Raw genomic sequence first — 18,631 nt, forward strand, 5'->3', positions numbered from 1 at the left:
AATGCTAGTGGTTACGGCTTTTTGTGATGCAGATCAGTGGTCCCAGAGTGGCCTCACAGAGAGAAAAGGAAATACCTAGTAAAAATGGGGGCCACTTGGGGAAGAAAAGAGAAAGATAGAAATTGGGCGAAAGAAAAGCAATTGAAGATGGGAGAGAAACACAGGGAATTTATGTCCACACAGGGCAGAATCCACTTCTGGTGTGCAGGTCTGATGCGCTCCCTCTCCCTGAGGGCTCTTCTCTTACCCACCCTAAGGCTCCAGTGTGATCGACTTAGGTGCCAGGGAGAGAACTTGGGCCTCATTCATGCTCAGCAAATCTCTAGACTGAGCCACAATGCCTGCCCATGTTGTAGTTTTTGCCTTGAGGCAGGATCTCAGAAAGTCACCCAGGCCAGCCTTGAACTCACTGTGTAGCCCAAACAGGCTTTGAAGTTGTGACACTCCTTGCTCCAGCCTCCTGAGTAACTCGGATGATAGGCCTGGCTTGGCTTATTTCGCGACTGAATTGATCTTAGAACAATTAGATCTGCGTATGTTTTTATTGAATGTGAGAAGAAACCAATGAAGAGTAAGGCAAGGTGGGAGGGACAGAGCCAGAATCCTGCATTTTCTCTGTAGCTCCAAGCGTCCTGCTGACCCTGCTGCTGTCTTGCCTTCTGTTCATAAGGTTTCATACCCAGCCCGGTGGGTTTTGCAGTGAGCACCCAGGCTCAGGCAGCCTGGCGTGGAGACAGAGGTGGGAGGAGAGATTAAGGACTTGAGTGCCCTGCACGGCCCCTCCCCACACCCCAGCAGGGTCCTCCCTGGGGAGGTGGGCTGAGTAGTCACCTGCACAGAGGAACAGGATAGAGGAGACCCAGCCCAGGTAAAAGGACCATGAGAAGAATGTCTGGACCTGTGGAAATGGAGTCTGGCTCCATCTATTACTGGTGTACACTGCCATGGCCACTATTATGGAGAGAGCTGAAGACAAGAAGAAGAGAGAGCTGCCTTGGCCACTGCAGGACTCACCAGCTCTGGCGTCCCAGTGCAGCCCAGATTCCATTCATACCTGCAGCAAAAGCCATGACAGTTGACACCAGAGGGCCACGGCCCGGGAGGGATAGGGCTGGACTGTAAGACAAAATCAGGAAGCCCACGGACACCAGGCTCCCCAGGGCAGCCAGGATACAGAAGCTCTGGGTCACATGGATATAACCTAATGCAGGACGAGACTTGTGGGTGTCTGTTCCCCCTGGCCATTCCCACTACCAGGGAGCCCACTGCACTTTACCTGCTACCTGGATCTCATGTCTGTTCCCCTCGGCCATTCCCACCACCAGGGAGCCCACTGCACTTTACCTGCTACCTGGATCTCATGTGTTCTTGGCCAGAGACCACTGTGGGAAGAGGATGTGGGGCCTATGGCCACTATCCAGAAGTCAGTGCTCAGAGCAATCAGAGAAGAAGTCAGGCCCAGGAAGCCAGCAAGCAGAGCCAGGGACCGGCAGGGCTCCATGGACACAGCTCTGGGTTTCTACTTCTTATGGGGTAAAGACACAGATAACCCAGCCTATTGGGTCTTAGAGAAAGGAGAAGGGCATACACCCGGACTCCCAGACTCCCAGGTCCTCTGAGCTGAAGAAGCAGCCAGCAAGCAGTCAGTCACTCTGGCTGTAGCTTCAGGCCTGGCATCTGACTCTTCTCACACCCTCCCTTCCTGCGCGGTTTCCCCTCCCCTCTTCTCTTGCCTGGTGAGGGTGGGCCTGCTGATGTCTTCACTCACTGGCTGCTCTGGGGGTGTCCACCTTCCGTGGTCTAGGCAGTGGTTTAGACTGTTGTCACGGGTTCTGTGCCCCCACAGTTGGAGACAACAGAGAGGGTTTCCTGGAAGAACTTAGGGCGGGCTTTGGGGGCCTAGAGGTGGGAAGTAGACCAGTCATACCAGGGTGTGAATTAACTCAAAGGGGAGATGTGGCTGAGGGGGCAGTTATTTCACATTTTCCTGTGGTTTTTATACTTTGCTCCTAGACTCTAGCACTAGAGTTTCCAATAGTAGAAGAGTAGTGGGGTCAAAATACCAGTTCCAAGGGAGGAAGGACTTGGTGGGAAGAGAGATTCCATGTTCCTAGTTAAAGCCTCTGTCCAGGACAGACAGAATTCTATAAAACTTAAGGGCAGGAAGTCCTTCCCACATCCTCATCTCACACTATAGTGAGAATTCACCCCACCTGGGTGGGCCTTCCAGCATGGGTGTCTTAACACCAAGATGAGGCTGTCTGGAGAGTAGCAATTCAGGGTCTTCTGCCTCTGTCTCCCAGTAGTCAACACCTTCTCTCCAGGGAAACACAGAATGTGTCTGTCATCCCTTACTGTGGTGACGTAGGACGGTCTTCCCAGCACTCAAGAGATCTGAGGCAGGAGGACCACAAGTTTAAGACCAGCTTTGGCTACCTGAGACTCTGTCCTTCTAAAAACATAAACCAAAATAGAGAGGGAGACAGATCCTCCCCTTCCTTCCCTGGATGGTCCTAGCTGAGAGGGCATCCAGGGAAGGAAGCAGGGGTACGGCGCTGCCCGGAGCGGGCGGGGAGCAGGGAAGCTCTATTTTCTGAGATCAGTTTGTTCATCCTATTATCCCAGACACTCATTTCTAGGCATTAAATCATGGCCGTCTCCAAAGTAGGGACCCATTTATCTTGTTCCCATCCCTGTAGAACTAAGGAAGAGAGGACACCATGTCAGAATACCCCTGTCCCCCAACCACCACTCCAAACCAGCACTGTGAGGACTCACACTTTGATAGTTTCACATCAGTTTTATTAGATCACAAAATGCCTCTCTAAAAGAGTTTCCATTTTTCTACCACCCTTTGGGCCAGGTAGGGGTTCATGTCTTCTCAACTCCTTCCCACCTGACCCACACAGGACAGAGGGATCGGGGACTCCCCTATCTAGAATCCAGGACTGAGCCCCCTCATTCCCTCAGGAGCCAAGACTTCCTCCAGTTGCTAGGTCCTCCCCTTCCTCTTCAGTGCCTTCATTGTAACTTCCATCTGTAAGGTTTACCCCGGGTCTCAGCGTGGGGTGGACAGACGCCGGCACTCATGCATCCGGTAGGCACACATGTAGAAAATTCCTGTGTGGACAGAATTCGTTGATACCCAACCCCCTTGGGTCTCCCCTTCTGTTTCAGAGACTCTGCATTTCCTCCCTCCCTTGGACCTAGAGTCTGCCATCAAGTGTGTGTAGGGTGTCTCGTCACCTCACCCTCTGAGGTTGCTTGCCTTGGACCTAGAGTCTGCCATCAGATCTGTGTAGGGTGTCTCGTCACCTCACCCTCTGAGGTTGCTTGCCTTGCCTCAGACTTCTACCTTCCCGTCACTCTGCCTCAGTACCTGCAAAGAAGGTCATGAGCAGGGCCACCCAGCCCAGGATGTAAGACCATGAAAAGCGCCAGTCCCCAAAGCGGCGGCCGAGGAAGCTGACAGTGACTCCAGTGTAAATGGCCAAGGCCAACAGGACGAAAAGAGCTGTGGAGAGAGCATGGGGTGGCATGAGGTTGGATAAGAGAATAGGAGATTAGGAAGAGGGGAGGTTGATGAGGGTGGCAACAGTGGAAGGTGATATGGGATATGGGGGATGGGATTGGGGGAGGACAGGGCAGGGAAGCACAATAAAGCATCGGACAGTTCCTTGTATCTGTGTTCTGGGAGGGGAAACAAACCTTTGCAGTGTCCTGAGTTACAGACCCTGAGTTACAGAGTGTCTTCATTACTCTAAAGACCTCGTTGGATCGCACTAGAGTTTGTGTGAACTAACAGGTGGCTCGGGGTGCTTATCACAGATACCACCAGGGATTGGAGGCTGTGGTGGTTGAGTAAGAATGGCTCCCATAGTCTCATATTTTTAAATGTTTAGTCACCATGAAGTGGCACTAGAAGGATTGGAAGGTATGGCCTTGTTGGAGGAAATGTATCACTGGGGGTGGCCTTTGAGGTTTCAGAAGTCCACACCGAGCCCAGACTAGCTCTCTCTCTTGACCAGTGGATCAGTTTGTAGCTCTCAGATTCTCTCCAGCACTGTGAGTTCCCCTTCTACGAAGATAAACTAAATCTCTGGAGCGGTAAGCAAGCCCCAAGTAAATGTTTCCATTTGTAATAGCTGCTGTGGTATTAGAGTCAGTTCACAGCCATGACTAAGACGGGAGGGTGTGAGGATCCTGAGCCTGAGAGCACGGCCTCTGGGCCAGCGGAAACTGGAGGCTAACCGACGTCCATTTGCGCTGGCTGGATCTAGGACCCCCTAGGACACACACACACCCGCACACACGTGCATTGTGTGAGTGTGTGTGTGTTTCCCGAGAAGAAGCTATTTACTTATTACTTGATTTATGTGTGTGTGCTATGGAGGTTGAGAGAAGGTCCGAGGACACTCTGTAGGAGCCTGTTCTCTCTTTCCAGTGTGTAGGTTCTGGGGACATAAATACCAGGCTTGAAAGCAAGTTTCTTTAGCATGAGTTGCCTCACCAGCCACTCCAAAGCATTTTAATTAAGGTAGAATATGCACCCTGAATGTGGACAACAGTATCTCATGGATCAGGGTCCTAGACAGAATAAAAAATAAGCCTAGCACTGGCTGTTACCTCTGTTTCCTGATTGTGGGTGCAATATGACCAGCTGCCCCATGCTTCTCCCATCGTGACTTCTCTGCCATGATGGTCTGTGCTCTCCAGCTGTGAGCTAAATTTACCTTCCTACCTTTCTGAAGTTGTTTCTTGTTAAATATTTGGTCATAGCAATGAGAAATGCCACCAATGCACCTGTGTGACAACATTCTGGCAGGATTCACTGTATATGCCTCTTCATCAGCTGGTCCTGAGCTGAATGTGTATCAAGACGGTCACTGTAAGTGTGAATATTTTTTAAGTTCTATGGGGTGGTTAGTATTAGAATCCCTGCTTAGAATCCCCTAGTGAAGGGCTAAGTCTTGATTTAGTGGTAGAGTTGCCATGTGTATCATGCCCCAGTAGGGGGCTGGGTATGGCTCAGTGGTGGAACCACTGCCTAGAATTCTCCAGTGAGAGGCTAAGAGTCTTTCTAGTGCATGTAAGTTCCAGAGATTTTATTCTCATTACTAGGACAAAAGGAAGAAAGGAAAGAAGGGAGGGGAGGAGGTGATTTCCTCTAATTACAAAGTGGAGTTAAAAGCAAAGGAGAAAGGAAAGTCAGTGGAGTTGAGTCTAGGAGTGAGAGAGGGAATGGAGTGGGGGTGATGAGAAGTGGGTGTTGGGTGGGGTTGAGGAGCTGGGAAATTTGGGTGGGGAAGGAAGGATAGGCTCACTCACTGGAGGCAAAAAACATGATGCCGGCGGAGAAGGGCCTGGAGAGGCGGGTGAAGGCAGACTGCTGTGCAAAGGCTAGGACGCCCATGATGATGCCTGAGGTGGCACACAGGGCAGACAGGATCATGAACGCCCGGGTGGCATTCCAATATGCTGTGGAGACACATCAGTTACTCCGGGCCACTGTTTCCTTTCATGTATCTGACTTGGCTCTTCCCTCCTTTGACCTAACAGACCCATCCTCCAAAGCCCCTGCTCTTGCGACCTCTCCTGGGAACTGATCACGGCCACCACCCTCTCTCTCTGCTTTTCATTCTGTCTCTCCTATTTCACCCCCTCCAGCTCGACTTCCCCCTGAAGACAGGGACTGGCTTGGTTCTTGATGTGAGCATCCCAGCATGGGTGTGGCTTACACGTACGCCTTGTGAAGTGTTTATTTCCCCATATGCTCTTGACAATAATCTCTGTCTCACTGATCCTCTCCTTTTCATCCATTAGACTTTGCTGCACCTGAAAAGTCCTGTTCTTTTAGCTATATCTGTAGCGTCTGAAAAGACCAGGGCTGGCTCCTTCTCTCTCGGTTGCATACCCAGCCCCCGACACGTGTCTGGCACATGACAGATGTAACAAGTTTTGAGACAGGGTCTCTATAGCCCAGTCTTCTTGTCCTTGAAGTTAATGTAGCTAGGGTTGACCTTGAATTCCTGACTCTGCTGTCTCTACATTCCAAGTGTTGGAATTACACTTGAGATACCACGCTTTCCTCTGTCCTGATGTGACTCTGCCTGGGTCTCCTGAGTTCTAGAACTGCAGGTGTGCACCACCATCTCTGCCTCCATCTGATCCTTACAGATAACTGAACAACCCCACAGCATTCCTGGGGGATGGAAGGAGGCTGACCTATGAAAAGGGCTTGGGCTAGTTTTAACTTATTTTTGTTGTTTTCAGGATAACACTCAACAATTATCAATTAAAATACTATAGCAAATCTTGTGGAGTATAGTATGATGTATTAGCTTATCATATACTGTATTGTATGATACATTCAACAAAACATTAAATATTACTAATTTCCCATGCTACATAGATTATATTATGTAGACTACAGCATATTATTCATTAGTATTATATATTCATACCTAATATATACTATGTAATATATTTCTCCATGTCACGCTTCTTCCATCTAGTGTGTGTGTGTGTTGAGTACATGCCTGGCTGTGTATGTGGAAACATGTATGTATGTGCATATTGAGACCCAAGGTCGACCTTGGGTGCTGTTCCTCAGGAGCTGTCCACCTTGTCTTTTGAAATAAGGTCTCTCCCTGGCTTGGAGTTCACCAAGTAGCTAAGCTGGCTGGCCAGGGAACCTCAGGGATCTACATCTCTCTCTGGTGTTTCAGGGTTAGAACTGATGTTCCTTTATTTATTTGTTTGTTTGGGTGACAGGCAATCCTCTTGCCTCAGCCTCCTGGTTCCAAAATTATAGATGTAAGCCACCATGTCTGGCCAGCTGGCCAGTTGGCCTGCTTGCTTGTCTGTTTGCCTGTCTGCTTACATACCTCTAGTTATTTGAATGAGAATAGATCCCATAGACTCATGTATTTGAATGTTTGGTCCCCAGTTGGTGGAATTGTTTGGAAGGATTAGGAGGTGAGGCCTTGTTGGGAGGAGGTATGTCATTGGGGGTGGACTTTGAGGTTTCTAAAGTCCATGCCAGGCCTAGTCTGTCTGTCTGTCTGTCTGTCTCTCTCTCTCTCCCCCTTCCTCCCTCCCTCTCTCCCCCTCTCTTTGCCTCCTGTTTGTGGATTAAGAGGTATCACTCAGCTACTGCTGCAGCACCACACCTGCCTGCCTACCACCATGCTCCCCATCACGATGGTCACGGACTCTAACACACCGAAACTGTAAGCCCCAGTAAACTCTTTCTTCTATAAGTTTCCTTGGTCATGGTGTTTTGTCATGGCAATAGAAGAGTAACTAAGAGACTTCCTACTTATCCATCCATCCATCCATCCATCCATCCATCCAATCTATCATCTAGCTTGTCCTATCCTTCCTATCAGTCTATCCATCTATCTGTTCTATCCATGATCTCTACATTATTTATACACTTATCCATCCTGCCCATCCTATTTCTACCTTATCTATCCATACATCCATTCTATCATCCTTCCTTCTTATCTATCTATCTATCTATCTATCTATCATCTATTATCTATCTATATCTATCTATCTATCCATCCATCCATCCATCTATCTATCACCTATCTATCTATCTATCTATCTATCTATCTATCTATCTATCTATCATCTATCTATCCATCATCTATCTAGCTATTATCTATCTATCTACCTGTCTATCTATCTTATCTATCTATCTATCTATCTATCTATCTATCTATCTATCTATCTATCTATCTATCTATTCTTCACTCACCCACTTAACCATCATCTTTCTATCATATATATATGATATATCACCTATTATCAGACAATCACCTATTCATCTATTCATGTATCCATCCATCTATAAGTACATGACCTGGTACACAGTAGAGAGATAGCAAAAAGTCTTTCACCTGGCATGCAGCCCATCAACAGTCTCTGTGGTCCCTGTTCCTGTTTATTGGCTCATAGCACTTGTTTGTTTGTTGTATTTTGAGACAGGGTCAAACTATATAGCCTAAAACTCACAATCCTCCTGTTGCCACATCCCAAATGCTGAGATTACAGGCAAATACTACCACACCCAGCTCATCACAGATATTTATAAAACATTGTTCTGGCAATCCCAGCCTCTTTGCTGCATCTGACACCGTTTTGTGTGAGAAAATGCAACCCCGTTAACCTAACTGCAAAACCTTACACCCTGTCCCTGCAACTAGAAAACAATCCATAGATCCCAAGTCCGTTCCACCCCCTGCTGAGCATCCTAGTCCAGTGCCTCTGCCTCTCTGAGCCACCATGCTTTCCCTTAGAATGCCGGGGTGATGGCCATAGGGCTGTGCTCTGGGCAAGGGCCTCAAGGCTCACCAATGCTCTCCGTCTGTAGGAAGCACTTGCTGCCCAGGCAGTAACGCCACAGGCCCTGGTGTGCGAAGGACCCCGACAGCCGGTACTGCATCCAGTGGTCCGTTGCTGTGGCTACCACCAACAGGATGGTCCCCACCCAGGCACAGAAGAGGCCGCCACCCATGAAGCTGTACATGGCGATCTGTGGAGAAGGGAGAGCTGGTTTGTGAGTGGGTATCCTGGACCTGAGAGAGGAGGGTTGGGGTCTGGCCCCCTGGGTTTGAGAAAAAGGCTGGAGAATGGACATAAGGACCTAAAGGAGAAGAGGGGGAGTGGACACTCCTGGATCTGAGGGAAGAGGGTTGAGAATCTGGTTCTTCATTCCTGACAGGAAGATGTCTAAGAGCCTCAATTCAAAGCTTTGGAGAGAAGGACCTGGGAGCCTAGACTTCTCAGGTAGGGGACTGCAGGTCTCACGCTGGTGCCTACCTGAGTGGCGGAGTCTGTTCTGAGCCCTCCTTCTGCTGAAGCCCCTCTGTGGAGACTGAGCTGAGCCAGGTTGCTGGCATCTCTGCCTCATGGTTCCCCCAAATCCCTTAAGCCTCCCCACACAATGGCTGCAAGGCCCAGCAGCTTCCAGCAGGCAGAAACACAGTGGCAGCAGAGACCTCAATGGAATTTGCTGAAACAGGGGACAAGGGGGCCCCATCAGCTTGTCTGTGATCCTACCCATCTCCCAGGCTTTACTCCTCGTCCCCACTACGGGTAGCCTGAGCTTTGCAGGAAGCATAGCCCACACAAAAGAGACAGAGCAGCCATCCTTTTATTGTTCAACCTGGGCTTCCCAGCCCGGGGGACAGGGAACAGCAATGACGGGGTGGATACAGGTGTCTGGACATGTCAAGCCAAGGCGTTCTTTGTGGGGTAGGATCAGGGGCTTGTCAGAGCTTGAATCTGGCAGATGTTGGGGCTGGGGCTGGCGCTTGGTGTGACATGAAGGTGAGTGTGAGGTATGAGATGAGGGAAATGAAATGAGGACCAGGAAGAGGAGAATGAGGCCAGTCTTGTGGTCCACAGCAATCTTAGCACTCAGCCGACTGAGAGAGGAGAATCCGTGAGACAGGTTTTAAGACAAAGCAAAATGTGTTGGGAATGAATGTTCTTATGGCCGAGAACTTTCATCCCAGATACTTGGAAGCCTGAGACAGAAGGGTCGCAAGTTCAAGGCCAGCTTGGACACTTGGCGAGATTCTATCTCAAGATAATAATAAAAGAGGGTTGCAGTTTAGTTCGGTGTTTGGCTGGCATTCAGGAGACCAGTACTGAAAAAAAACCAGCAAATAAACAAATTAGGAATGAACATGGGTTAGGACTGAAGGCCAGGAGAAGAGAGTGGTGAGATGGGTTGACCTTGGAATGGAGAGAGGAAGGGCTTTGGGGCGATGAGTTGGTCTGGAAGTGGGGTTGGAGCAGCCTTGGGGGCATTGAGAACAAGCTGGGATAGTAGCTGGGCTTGGGATACTGTGAGTCTGGGCAGGGGGGTTTTCTTAATTGGAATGTAAGTCAGGTTTAGGCTTTACAAGGTGATCTGTAGGAGACCTTCAGGGGCTGTGGTTTGGGGGCTGGGAAGGCTGTAGAGATGACATTTCTTAGGAGTACCTCTGAAGGATTAAGACTCTGTGAGCTCTTGGAAGGAACCCTTGGGTGGCCAAGTACCAGATGCTCTTTGGGGTCCTAGTAGTCTGTCTCCCAGTCTTCAGACAAAGGTGCTGGAGGTGGGGATGGTTCCAGGGCTCCAGCTTCCTTCTTCCCATCCTGGGATAGTGGTGTTACTGGTTGGGTCTTGGGGCCAGCCCCAGGGCCTCCTGCCATGCTCCTCTCCAACTCTTTGGCTCTCCCAGGACACCATCGGGACTGGCCCCGGCCCTGGCCCCTGCCCCTGCCCCTGGAAGGCCTGCGCTGAACCTCCCAGCCCCCAGAGGCCTGGTCCCATTTCCTGGGAGGCCTCCTGGCTGTGTCTGGTGAGATGTGGTATGGCTGGGCAGAACAGGAGCAAGGGGGTAAGGACTGTTGGAACTTGTAGGTCCCCAGCAGGGCAGTGTGTAGGAGGTAAGACAGAGTGTCCAGGCGGATGGGGACAGTCACAGAGGCCAGTTGCTCAGGGAGTCCCAGGTGGGCTGGGTCTAGGGTGCTCAGAAGCGAGGGTGGTAGGGCTGGGGTAGCTGACGCAGGCTGTGCCTCAGTTCCCGCTAACGGCAGAGAAAGGTTGTCCCTAGGAAGATAACGAGGCCGGTCAGTACATCATCTGCTGTGTGGTACTGCTGTATCGCCGCCGGGGACACAGCTCCTCTGAGTTCCTCCACCCGCTGTTCCCTTTTCAATTCCAGCACCCAGCATCCCAGTTCCAATTCCCAGCTGCTAAGTGTCTAAGGCTTAACTTTGTAGTTAATTATTTTACTTATTTATTTTGAGACAAGGTCTCGTGTGGCCAGGTTAGTCTCATACTCTGCTCTGTAGCCGAACTTCTGTTCCTTTCCCCTCCATATTGAAAGTATCTTGCTCAGCAGTCAATCACCAAAGTCCTCCAGAGAGTTCCTAGGTCACGATCCCCGAGTCTGTCTATTTGGTTTTTAGATGGTATTTTCGGTTCAAGGCGCTCCTGGCTCTAATATACTCTGCTCCCCCTTCTTCCTGACGCTCTTCCCCGAAAGGGTTTTATCTCACTCACCCGCTGCACGAAGCCTCATCTTTTAGCTCTTCCATCTTTTCAGTCGCGTCTGAAGTCTTTTCTAGATCTTTCGGGGGTTTAACAGGAAAGGGAGGAGCAAAAGAAGAAGCCAGTCAAGGCCTATAAAAGTGTGGCGCTCTGGGGCGGGGCTAGCAGGATGCAAGGAGCTGCCATTGGACAGCCCAGATATCCTCCCACCTAGACAGAAGCCAGCTCTAACTCATTTAGATCCAGGGGACCAGGCCGGTACCCAGCTCTCCAACCCCAGCTCTCGTTGCTTGAACATAGCTATGGTTCTAGACCACGGACGTCCTCCCTCAGACTCAGCGTCCTCCCTCAGACTCAGTGGTCCAGGCTCCAGCCCTCTTCCCTCGGATCTTCTGCATCCTCACTTAGAATCAGGGGTTGAGACCCCGTCTCCTCCCACACAGCCGGGGATCTAGGCCTAGATGCATGCGTCTCCTCTATATTTCTGCAGTTGCCTTAGGTTGTTCTTTGTTGTGACTTTTAGATTGAGGACTCTGGGCGATGGTAAATTTAGGCACCCTGTGCTCACCTTCCTAGACCTGGATGGAGCGGGGAGGACCTTGGACTTCCCACAGGGCAGGGAACCCTGACTGCTTGTAGGACTGGAGAGGGAGGAGGAGAGGAAGTGGGGAGAGTGGGAGGGAAATGGAGGAAGTGGAAATTTTTAATAAATAAATTTAAAAAAATTTAGGCATCCTGGGGGCGGGGTGGCAGATTCTACTACATGTTAACTGTAACTTGCTCTGTGACCTTTAGTTTCCTAGTCTCTTTGCTTCAGTTCCACATTTTAAAATGAAGCTAATATCATTGATTCTGGCTCTTGTGACAGCTCTAGATGGTGCATGTGCAGAGCTGTAAACACCGTCCTAGCTGCTATGTGGGTCAAAGGGTCGTTCAGAGATTCACCAGTCTGAACATTAGTACATTTTAAACAAAGAGGCTAGATAGAGGCTTTTATTCAGATATTGGTGCCGTGGATTCAGTCCAGCCATGTCAGTCAGGGATTTATAAAGTCAAGGAACACATAGTTACATTCTGTTTACAGGTAAGCGGAAGGTTATCTGGAGCAAAGCAAGCTTTTGTCTACTGAAGCAGAAGCAGCAGTTAACCTTGTGACTAGTTTCATGCATTAACAATTGTTTTGTTAAAATTGTACAAGACTAGGCGATTTTAAAGCAATCCTTAACGGCCCTTGATGTTTGGAATTCAGTTGCGCTTTACAGTCCTCTTGAGCATGGAGGTTTAAACTTTTTTTTTTTTTTTTTTTTTTGGTTTTTCGAGACAGGGTTTCTCTGTAGTTTTGGAGCCTGTCCTGGAACTAGCTCTTGTAGAGCAGGCTGGCCTCCAACTCACAGAGATCCTCCTGCCTCTGCCTCCCAAGTGCTGGGATTAAAGGCGTGCGCCACCACTGCCCGGCTTGAGGTTTCTAAACTTTAAATATAAAAACAAGCCATCAAGATAACGCCAGCCTTCACACTGCCATTAGAGATTTCTTCTTACTTTTAACCATGTGTGCGCGTGTTGTCGGCTGGGAAGACTGAACTCAGGCCCGCGGTAAGGCAGCAAGCGTTTCTAACCTATTGAGTCGTCTCTCGGTCACTCAGCTGAGACGCTGATTACCTACTCACCGCCGCTGCGGTTTGTTAAGAAGCCATCGCCCTTCTGGTCATTGATTTCAGGAGTATTTGTTGGAAGTTGGCGATGGTGGTGGAGGCAGGAGGTGCGGGAGCTCCGGATCATCCTCGGGTACACAGGGGATTCCACGACAACTCGCAGAGTCTCTGCAGACAGTAAATCAGGGCACCGAGGGTGTTTGGAATAGTTGCTTAGGGAAGGGTGTCAGAGGAATGTTCCAGAAGACCTGGAGGTTTCTGCTCTGGTAGACAAAACAGAGTAGGACTCTGGTCACAGCAAGAACAGGAATGATGAAGAAAAAGGCTGGATTTTTTTTTTTGGATTTAATTAAATCATTTAATTTTTTTGCAAGGCTTCATGTAGCGAACAGTGGTCCCACACTCACTATGTAGCGGAAGATGATGTTGGATTTCTGGTCCTCCTGCCTCCACCTCCCAAGTGATGGAATTACAGACTCATGCCCCCACATCTCTTTTATGTATTGCTGAGGCTGAACCCACAGTTTTGGGCGCTCAGTGGTGGACCGACTAGCTACATCTCCAGTCTAAGATTTTTGAACCTTTGATTTCCCTTTTTTTTTCCAGATTATTTTTTGTAATGCTAGAAACAAAACCTAAGACATCTTTTTTTTTTAAAAAAATTATTTATGAGCATGAGTGTTCTGCCTATATATACGTCTGCATCACATGCATGCAGTCCTCAGCTGAGACAGTCAGAAGATGGCGTCAGATCCCTCTGGAACTGGAGCTACAGGCGGTTATGGGACACCATGTGAGTGCGGGGACTTGAACCCTGGTCCTCTGCAAGAACACCAAGTGCTCTAAACTGTGGAGTCATTTCTCTGGTTCCAGACAAACCTCACATGCTTCTGCTGTCACCCCAAGGCCTCTCCTTCCCTCTCCCCTCCCTCACCTGTCTCTTTTCAGAGTCTCCCATAGCTTCCTCTGTCCTCAGAAAGACCTTGAATGCTGGATCCTCTGCCTCTTGCTTCCCAGCGCAGACATCACAGAAAATCGTTCTTTCTCTTTTCCTTCCCTCCTTCTCTCCTCCACTCCTCCCTTCTCTCCTCCACTCCCTCCTCCTCTCCTCCACTCCCTCCTCCTCTCCTCCACTCCCTCCTCCTCTCCTCCACTCCCCCCTTCTCTCCTCCACTCCCTCCTCCTCTCCTCCACTCCCTCCTCCTCTCCTCCACTCCCCCCTTCTCTCCTCCACTCCCTCCTCCTCTCCTCCACTCCCCCCTTCTCTCCTCCACTCCCCCCTTCTCTCTTCCACTCCCTCCTCCTCTCCTCCACTCCCTCCTCCTCTCCACCACTCCCCCTTCTCTCTTCCACTCCCTCCTCCTCTCCTCCACTCCCCCCTTCTCTCTTCCACTCCCTCCTCCTCTCCTCCACTCCCACCTTCTCTCCTCCATTCCCTCCTTCCTTCTTCCCTCCTTTCTTCCCTGTATTTTTAAAGCACTGTGGGATGAGACCCAGGGCCTCTGGCATGCCAAGGCAGGCCCTCTACACAGAGCTGTATCCCTCAGCCTTGCTTCCTTGTAAGAATGGGAGGGCTTGGGTTTATACGTGTAATCCTAGCCCTGGTGAGGCAGGCAGAGACAGGAGTGCTGGCATAAACCCAGCAAAGTTCCAAATCTGCATGGGCTTCTGAGGTCATAATTATCCTAATTATATCCTAATAATAAATAAACACTTTGCATGATTTTAAGCTCATGTGTGACATGATTTGACTTATACTTTGAGAAGAGAACTTGTCTGTGGTTGGAGAGTGGGTTTTGTTGTATAGCGAATTCAGAAGCTGAAGGCCAAGTTGAGGGGTGTTGGAGAAGCAGGGCAGCCTGTTGGACTGCTGAAGTAGGTACCCCCCAAATCAAAGATGACGCAAGCTTTTTGTTTGTTTGTTTGTCTTCCCAGTGTTAGGGGCTGAATACAGGACCTGACCAAGTTAGACAGTCCCTCTCCCAGAGAGCAAATCTCCAGCCCCTCTTCTGTTCCTTGTTCCGCTCCTTAACTAGTGTATGACCTTGAGCAAGCTGCAGAGGCTCTCTGAGCCCTTTCATCTGCCCATTTCCAGAGTGATGGGATTTCTCTTACCTTATTCTTTTATAGGCACCCTTCAGGCTTAGCTCTACTTGGTGGCTGTATACCTGCCCTTTTAAGGACAGCTTCCTTCCCTCGGCTTTGGCTCTGGGTAAATAGTACCTCCTTGCACCCAGGAAGTGTGTTGCACCCAGTTCCTAGTCTGGGTGAGTAAGCTCTGGGGTTTGCTGCAAACTCCAGGGACTTCCTGGTCTGTCCCTGCAAGAAGAGACAATACAATTGCTCAGAAGACAGGTTGAGAAAATTCATCTAAAAGTCACTGTGAGGGTCACAGTGGTTTAGAAATCAGCAGAGAAGGAAGCCTGGGGGCTTGTTGGTCATGGGTGTGACCTCCAGCCTGCAAGCCGAAGTGAAGCCTCACCTCTCAGTGCTCTGCAGAGCTGTGGCCCCTCGACCAAGTTACATCTCTTCCTGCTTTTATGTTCTTACCTTGTTAGGAAGCAGCAGTGTAGGGAGGCCTCAGCATGTTGCTTGCTGCTTGTTCTGGACATGGCTGCCTACATTTCTTATCTTTGTGCTTGGATGTCATGCTCTTATGTGTGTGGGTAAAAGAACGGCCTTGGGTGCCGTTCTTCAAGCACCATACACTTTTTTTGAGACAGGTTTTTCACTGACCAAGTGGGCATGCTGCCATCAGCCCCCTAGGGATCCACGCGTGCCAGTCTCCCCGGCACTGTGATTGCATCATGCCTGGCTTGAAAACTCTTCTAAATGTCATTTATTTATTTGTTCATATATGTATGGGTTTGTGCGTGTGTGTGTGTGTGTGTGTGTGTGAGAGAGAGAGAGAGAGAGAGAGAGAGAGAGAGAGAGAGAGAGAGAATGAGAATGTGCATTTGTAATAGAGAGTGAACATCAGAGGCCAGCTTGTGGGACTTGTTTCTCCGTCCACCGTGTGGGTCCTGGGGATTGAACTCAGGTCACCGGGTTTGGCAGGATGCATCTTTACCCACTAACCATCTTGAAGGACTTTTATTTGTTTGTCTCTTAACCTGAGTTCTGGAGATCAAACTCAGGATACCAACAGAGCTATCTCTCCAGTGTGGTATCTGTGTTTTGAAGCATACACACACACACACACACACACACACACACACACACACACACACTTTTGAGCAACTCAGATGACAGAATGATCAGCAGTAGCTGGGATGGTAAAGGAAGCAGCTATCTCCCTCTGGCATTCAGGATGGAGAATGTTCCAGAACACTTGATATAGGAAATGATAAAGATAAGTCGAAGTTGCCACTAAGATTTTGTGTCAGGGCATGTTGGGGGAGTGGGATGGTAAGCTAGGTTCTGGGGAGTGATGGCAGGGGTGTGGAAGAATGCTGCTTACTGGCTGTTGAGGCACAGCCACATACGCTGTGCTTCCCTCTAGAGGCGGAGGCCGTCGCTGCAGTGTGGGAGCCCTCACTGGAGCCATTTCAACACTGTTCTCCAAGAACTCATTTTTCTCTTCCACCCTCTTCTGAGTGGGACAGAAATGGGACCACCACCGTCACCTTCTCCTGCTTCAGAAATTGATTTTGCAGCCATAAGAGAGTGTCACAAGCTGTGCAACTTATAAATGAGAAAAAGTTATTTCTCATTGTTCTGCAAAGTGCATGAAGGTTCAACACCTGGCAAGGTACCAGGGTGAACCTGCGTTCGGTGGGAAGAAAGGCAATGGGGTTTGGACTGAATCTGAAGTCAGGATGTAAGACTAGGCTGTGCTGTATGTATTCATTCATTTATTTTGTGGATTGAAAATTTTTGTTTTGTCTTGAGACAGGTTCTCACTCTGGTGATCCTGATGGGCCTGGAACTCGCAATGTAAAACGGTCTGGGCTCAAACTCACAGAGATAGCCTCCCAAGTGCTTGGATTAAAGGCATAAGTCACTGTGCCCTGTGCTCCATGTAACAGAGTCTCGGGTAGCCTAGGCTGGCCTCAAGCTTGCTGTGTAACAGAAGATGACCTTAAACTCCCGGTCCTCCTTACAAGAGTGTACCATCATGCCCAGTTTGTGTGATGCTAGTGATTGGACCAAGGGCTTCATGCTTGCCTAGCAAGCACTCCCCAACTAAGCTCTGTCCTCCCACACACTAAGAAGCGATGTGTCAGCCTACAGTTGTAGGACCGGACAAATGCGGAGTTCTAGTCTTTTGTTGTTGTTGTTTTGAGGCAGGGACCCTGACCCTGGAACTCACTAGGTATTCCAGACTGGTTTCAAACTCACAGAGATCCGCCAGCCTCTGCCTCCCAAGTGCTGGATTAAAGATGTGCGCCACCATGCCTAGTGAAAGGACCTTATTCTCTTGTCAAGAGACAAAAGAATTGACAACTCCCTCTTAGTGAACCCCACACCCATACTCTTAAGTATTTTATCTTTCCTTCCGGGACTCTTAACCCTAGTGCTTAAGCCTAAATATCCCTAGTAAGGGGCCGGAGAGACGGCACAGTGGCTGAGAGCACGGGCCGCACATGCAGAGGGCAGCAGGTTTAGTTTCCAGCACCCACGTGGCAGGGATCCAGTGTTCTCGTCTGATTACCCCAGCACCAGGCATGCACAAAGCACACTTAGGATATGCAGACAAAATACTGATATCCATAAAATAAGTGAATAAAGTTTTATTTATGCCCCCCAAGACAGAAAACTCAAAAAAATTTCCCTGTGGTCAACCATGTCCTCCTATTTTTGCTTCAAGGAGAGCCCAGTTTTGGATACTCATCCTGTAGAGAGCCAAAAAAGCAACTTCAACCAAGAAAGGCCACAGTTGTGGCTGTTTAGGTCAAGAATCACTGGTCCCATTAGCAGTCATGTGGCCCTAAGACTTTGTAGAACACGGCTAATGAGGATGGAGTAACTATTTACTTGCTATCAAGCACTTTCAGAGTCAACTGCTCTAGCGCTGGGAGCCCTGCCACTCCTGTCCCACAGGTCTCCAGACGCAGTAGAACGTGGCTGGCACCACACCACCTGCACGCCCTCCTCTCTCGTAATATTGATGTTGTCTTGGTGACTTTACTGTCATTTTGTCAGTCATACATGGGACAGATGGGATCATTTCTGGAAATCCCATTTTTTTTTCTCAAATATTTTTCTCTAAAATTCTTTGGTTGTTGATACTTCTCAGGTTTCTTGTCTGGGGATGCTAGCTGTTCTGACTGAGTGCTGACAGGTCACCCCTATTTCTGTAAATGTGCTTTGTATGGGGTTGTTAGACCACACTGCCTAATGCTTCCCAAGACGTTTCACCAACTTGGAACCAAGCATTCAAACATAGGAACCAACGGAAAACATTCTCATCGCAACCACTCCATCTGACCTGTTGCATAAGGGAAAAGAGTGATGGATATTATCCCTGACATCACATTCCGTGTGAACACACACATATACAAATGTATTCACACACATGCACCCACACGCATACAAACATTCAGATAAAATGGGAGTGGAGGGGGACCCAGATAGAGCCTGGAGTGGGTGAGTGTGGCAGGTTGGGGGGTGGACACCAGGGAAAGCAGGGTGAGTGTCCACAGACAGCATAAAGGATGAGCGATCCTATTACAGTCAGTTCCACTCTGAAGCCACCCTTGAATGCTCCTTTGGCCTTGGATCATATAGGCCCCTTGTTGCTAAGGCAACAACTTGGGTAGAGGTCAGTTATTTCAAAATACCTGTGTCAAGGTCATGGCTTCCGCAACAATGACTTAGGACTTGAGGGAGAGGCAGTGTTACCCAGAACTCTCAGGGACCAGCAGTGCTGTGTTAATGGGTGTAAGTGGGGACGAATACCACAATGGGAGTCAGGAGACCT

The 18,631-nt window shown here is 49.3% G+C and overlaps 3 protein-coding genes and 1 long non-coding RNA gene across 4 annotated transcripts; all 4 read right to left on the reverse strand.

The window, feature by feature from the left end:
* Window positions 1–523: 523 nt before the first annotated feature.
* Window positions 524–1,743, reverse strand: Nkg7 (natural killer cell granule protein 7). Its single transcript, XM_048433063.3, has 4 exons — window positions 1,345–1,743; window positions 1,055–1,201; window positions 832–966; window positions 524–722 (listed from the first exon to the last, which is right to left on the reverse strand). The coding sequence occupies exons 1-4, from the start codon at window positions 1,499–1,501 to the stop codon at window positions 664–666; spliced, it is 498 nt and encodes a 165-aa protein (XP_048289020.1). The 5' UTR covers window positions 1,502–1,743; the 3' UTR covers window positions 524–663.
* Window positions 1,744–2,795: 1,052 nt separating this feature from the next.
* Lim2 (lens intrinsic membrane protein 2) lies at window positions 2,796–8,536 on the reverse strand. Its single transcript, XM_048432942.3, has 4 exons — window positions 8,362–8,536; window positions 5,329–5,478; window positions 3,380–3,514; window positions 2,796–3,120 (listed from the first exon to the last, which is right to left on the reverse strand). The coding sequence occupies exons 1-4, from the start codon at window positions 8,534–8,536 to the stop codon at window positions 3,059–3,061; spliced, it is 522 nt and encodes a 173-aa protein (XP_048288899.1). The 3' UTR covers window positions 2,796–3,058.
* Window positions 8,537–9,151: 615 nt separating this feature from the next.
* C24H19orf84 (chromosome 24 C19orf84 homolog) lies at window positions 9,152–11,449 on the reverse strand. The gene is made up of 2 exons (XM_048432937.3): window positions 11,069–11,449; window positions 9,152–10,612 (listed from the first exon to the last, which is right to left on the reverse strand). The coding sequence occupies exons 1-2, from the start codon at window positions 11,101–11,103 to the stop codon at window positions 10,075–10,077; spliced, it is 573 nt and encodes a 190-aa protein (XP_048288894.1). The 5' UTR covers window positions 11,104–11,449; the 3' UTR covers window positions 9,152–10,074.
* Window positions 11,450–12,016: 567 nt separating this feature from the next.
* Window positions 12,017–15,160, reverse strand: LOC148118254 (uncharacterized). Its single transcript, XR_015736326.1, has 2 exons — window positions 14,824–15,160; window positions 12,017–12,971 (listed from the first exon to the last, which is right to left on the reverse strand). It is a non-coding gene; the product is annotated as an uncharacterized LOC148118254 (long non-coding RNA).
* Window positions 15,161–18,631: the final 3,471 nt, after the last annotated feature.

This window comes from Myodes glareolus, chromosome 24 (genome assembly GCF_982192425.1).
Source record: "Myodes glareolus chromosome 24, mMyoGla1.1, whole genome shotgun sequence".
In the NCBI taxonomy this organism is placed as follows: Eukaryota; Metazoa; Chordata; class Mammalia; order Rodentia; family Cricetidae; genus Myodes; species Myodes glareolus.

Excerpts from the sequence above, each read along its gene's own strand:
- Nkg7 (XM_048433063.3), bottom strand. The coding sequence starts at position 1,501 with ATGGAGCCCTGCCGGTCCCTGGCTCTGCTTGCTGGCTTCCTGGGCCTG. Across the intron at positions 1,202-1,344 it reads ACATGAGATCCAGGTAGCAG|GTTATATCCATGTGACCCAG; the intron begins GTAAAGTGCAGT and ends GTCCTGCATTAG. Across the intron at positions 723-831 it reads TATCCTGTTCCTCTGTGCAG|GCTGCCTGAGCCTGGGTGCT; the intron begins GTGACTACTCAG and ends TCTCCACGCCAG.
- C24H19orf84 (XM_048432937.3), bottom strand. The coding sequence starts at position 11,103 with ATGGAAGAGCTAAAAGATGAGGCTTCGTGCAGCGG. Across the intron at positions 10,613-11,068 it reads GATGAGGCTTCGTGCAGCGG|GGACAACCTTTCTCTGCCGT; the intron begins GTGAGTGAGATA and ends TTATCTTCCTAG.
- Lim2 (XM_048432942.3), bottom strand. The coding sequence starts at position 8,536 with ATGTACAGCTTCATGGGTGGCGGCCTCTTCTGTGCCTGGGTGGGGACC. Across the intron at positions 5,479-8,361 it reads CCTACAGACGGAGAGCATTG|CATATTGGAATGCCACCCGG; the intron begins GTGAGCCTTGAG and ends GTGTCTCCACAG. Across the intron at positions 3,121-3,379 it reads GCTCATGACCTTCTTTGCAG|GAATTTTCTACATGTGTGCC; the intron begins GTACTGAGGCAG and ends CTGTCCACACAG.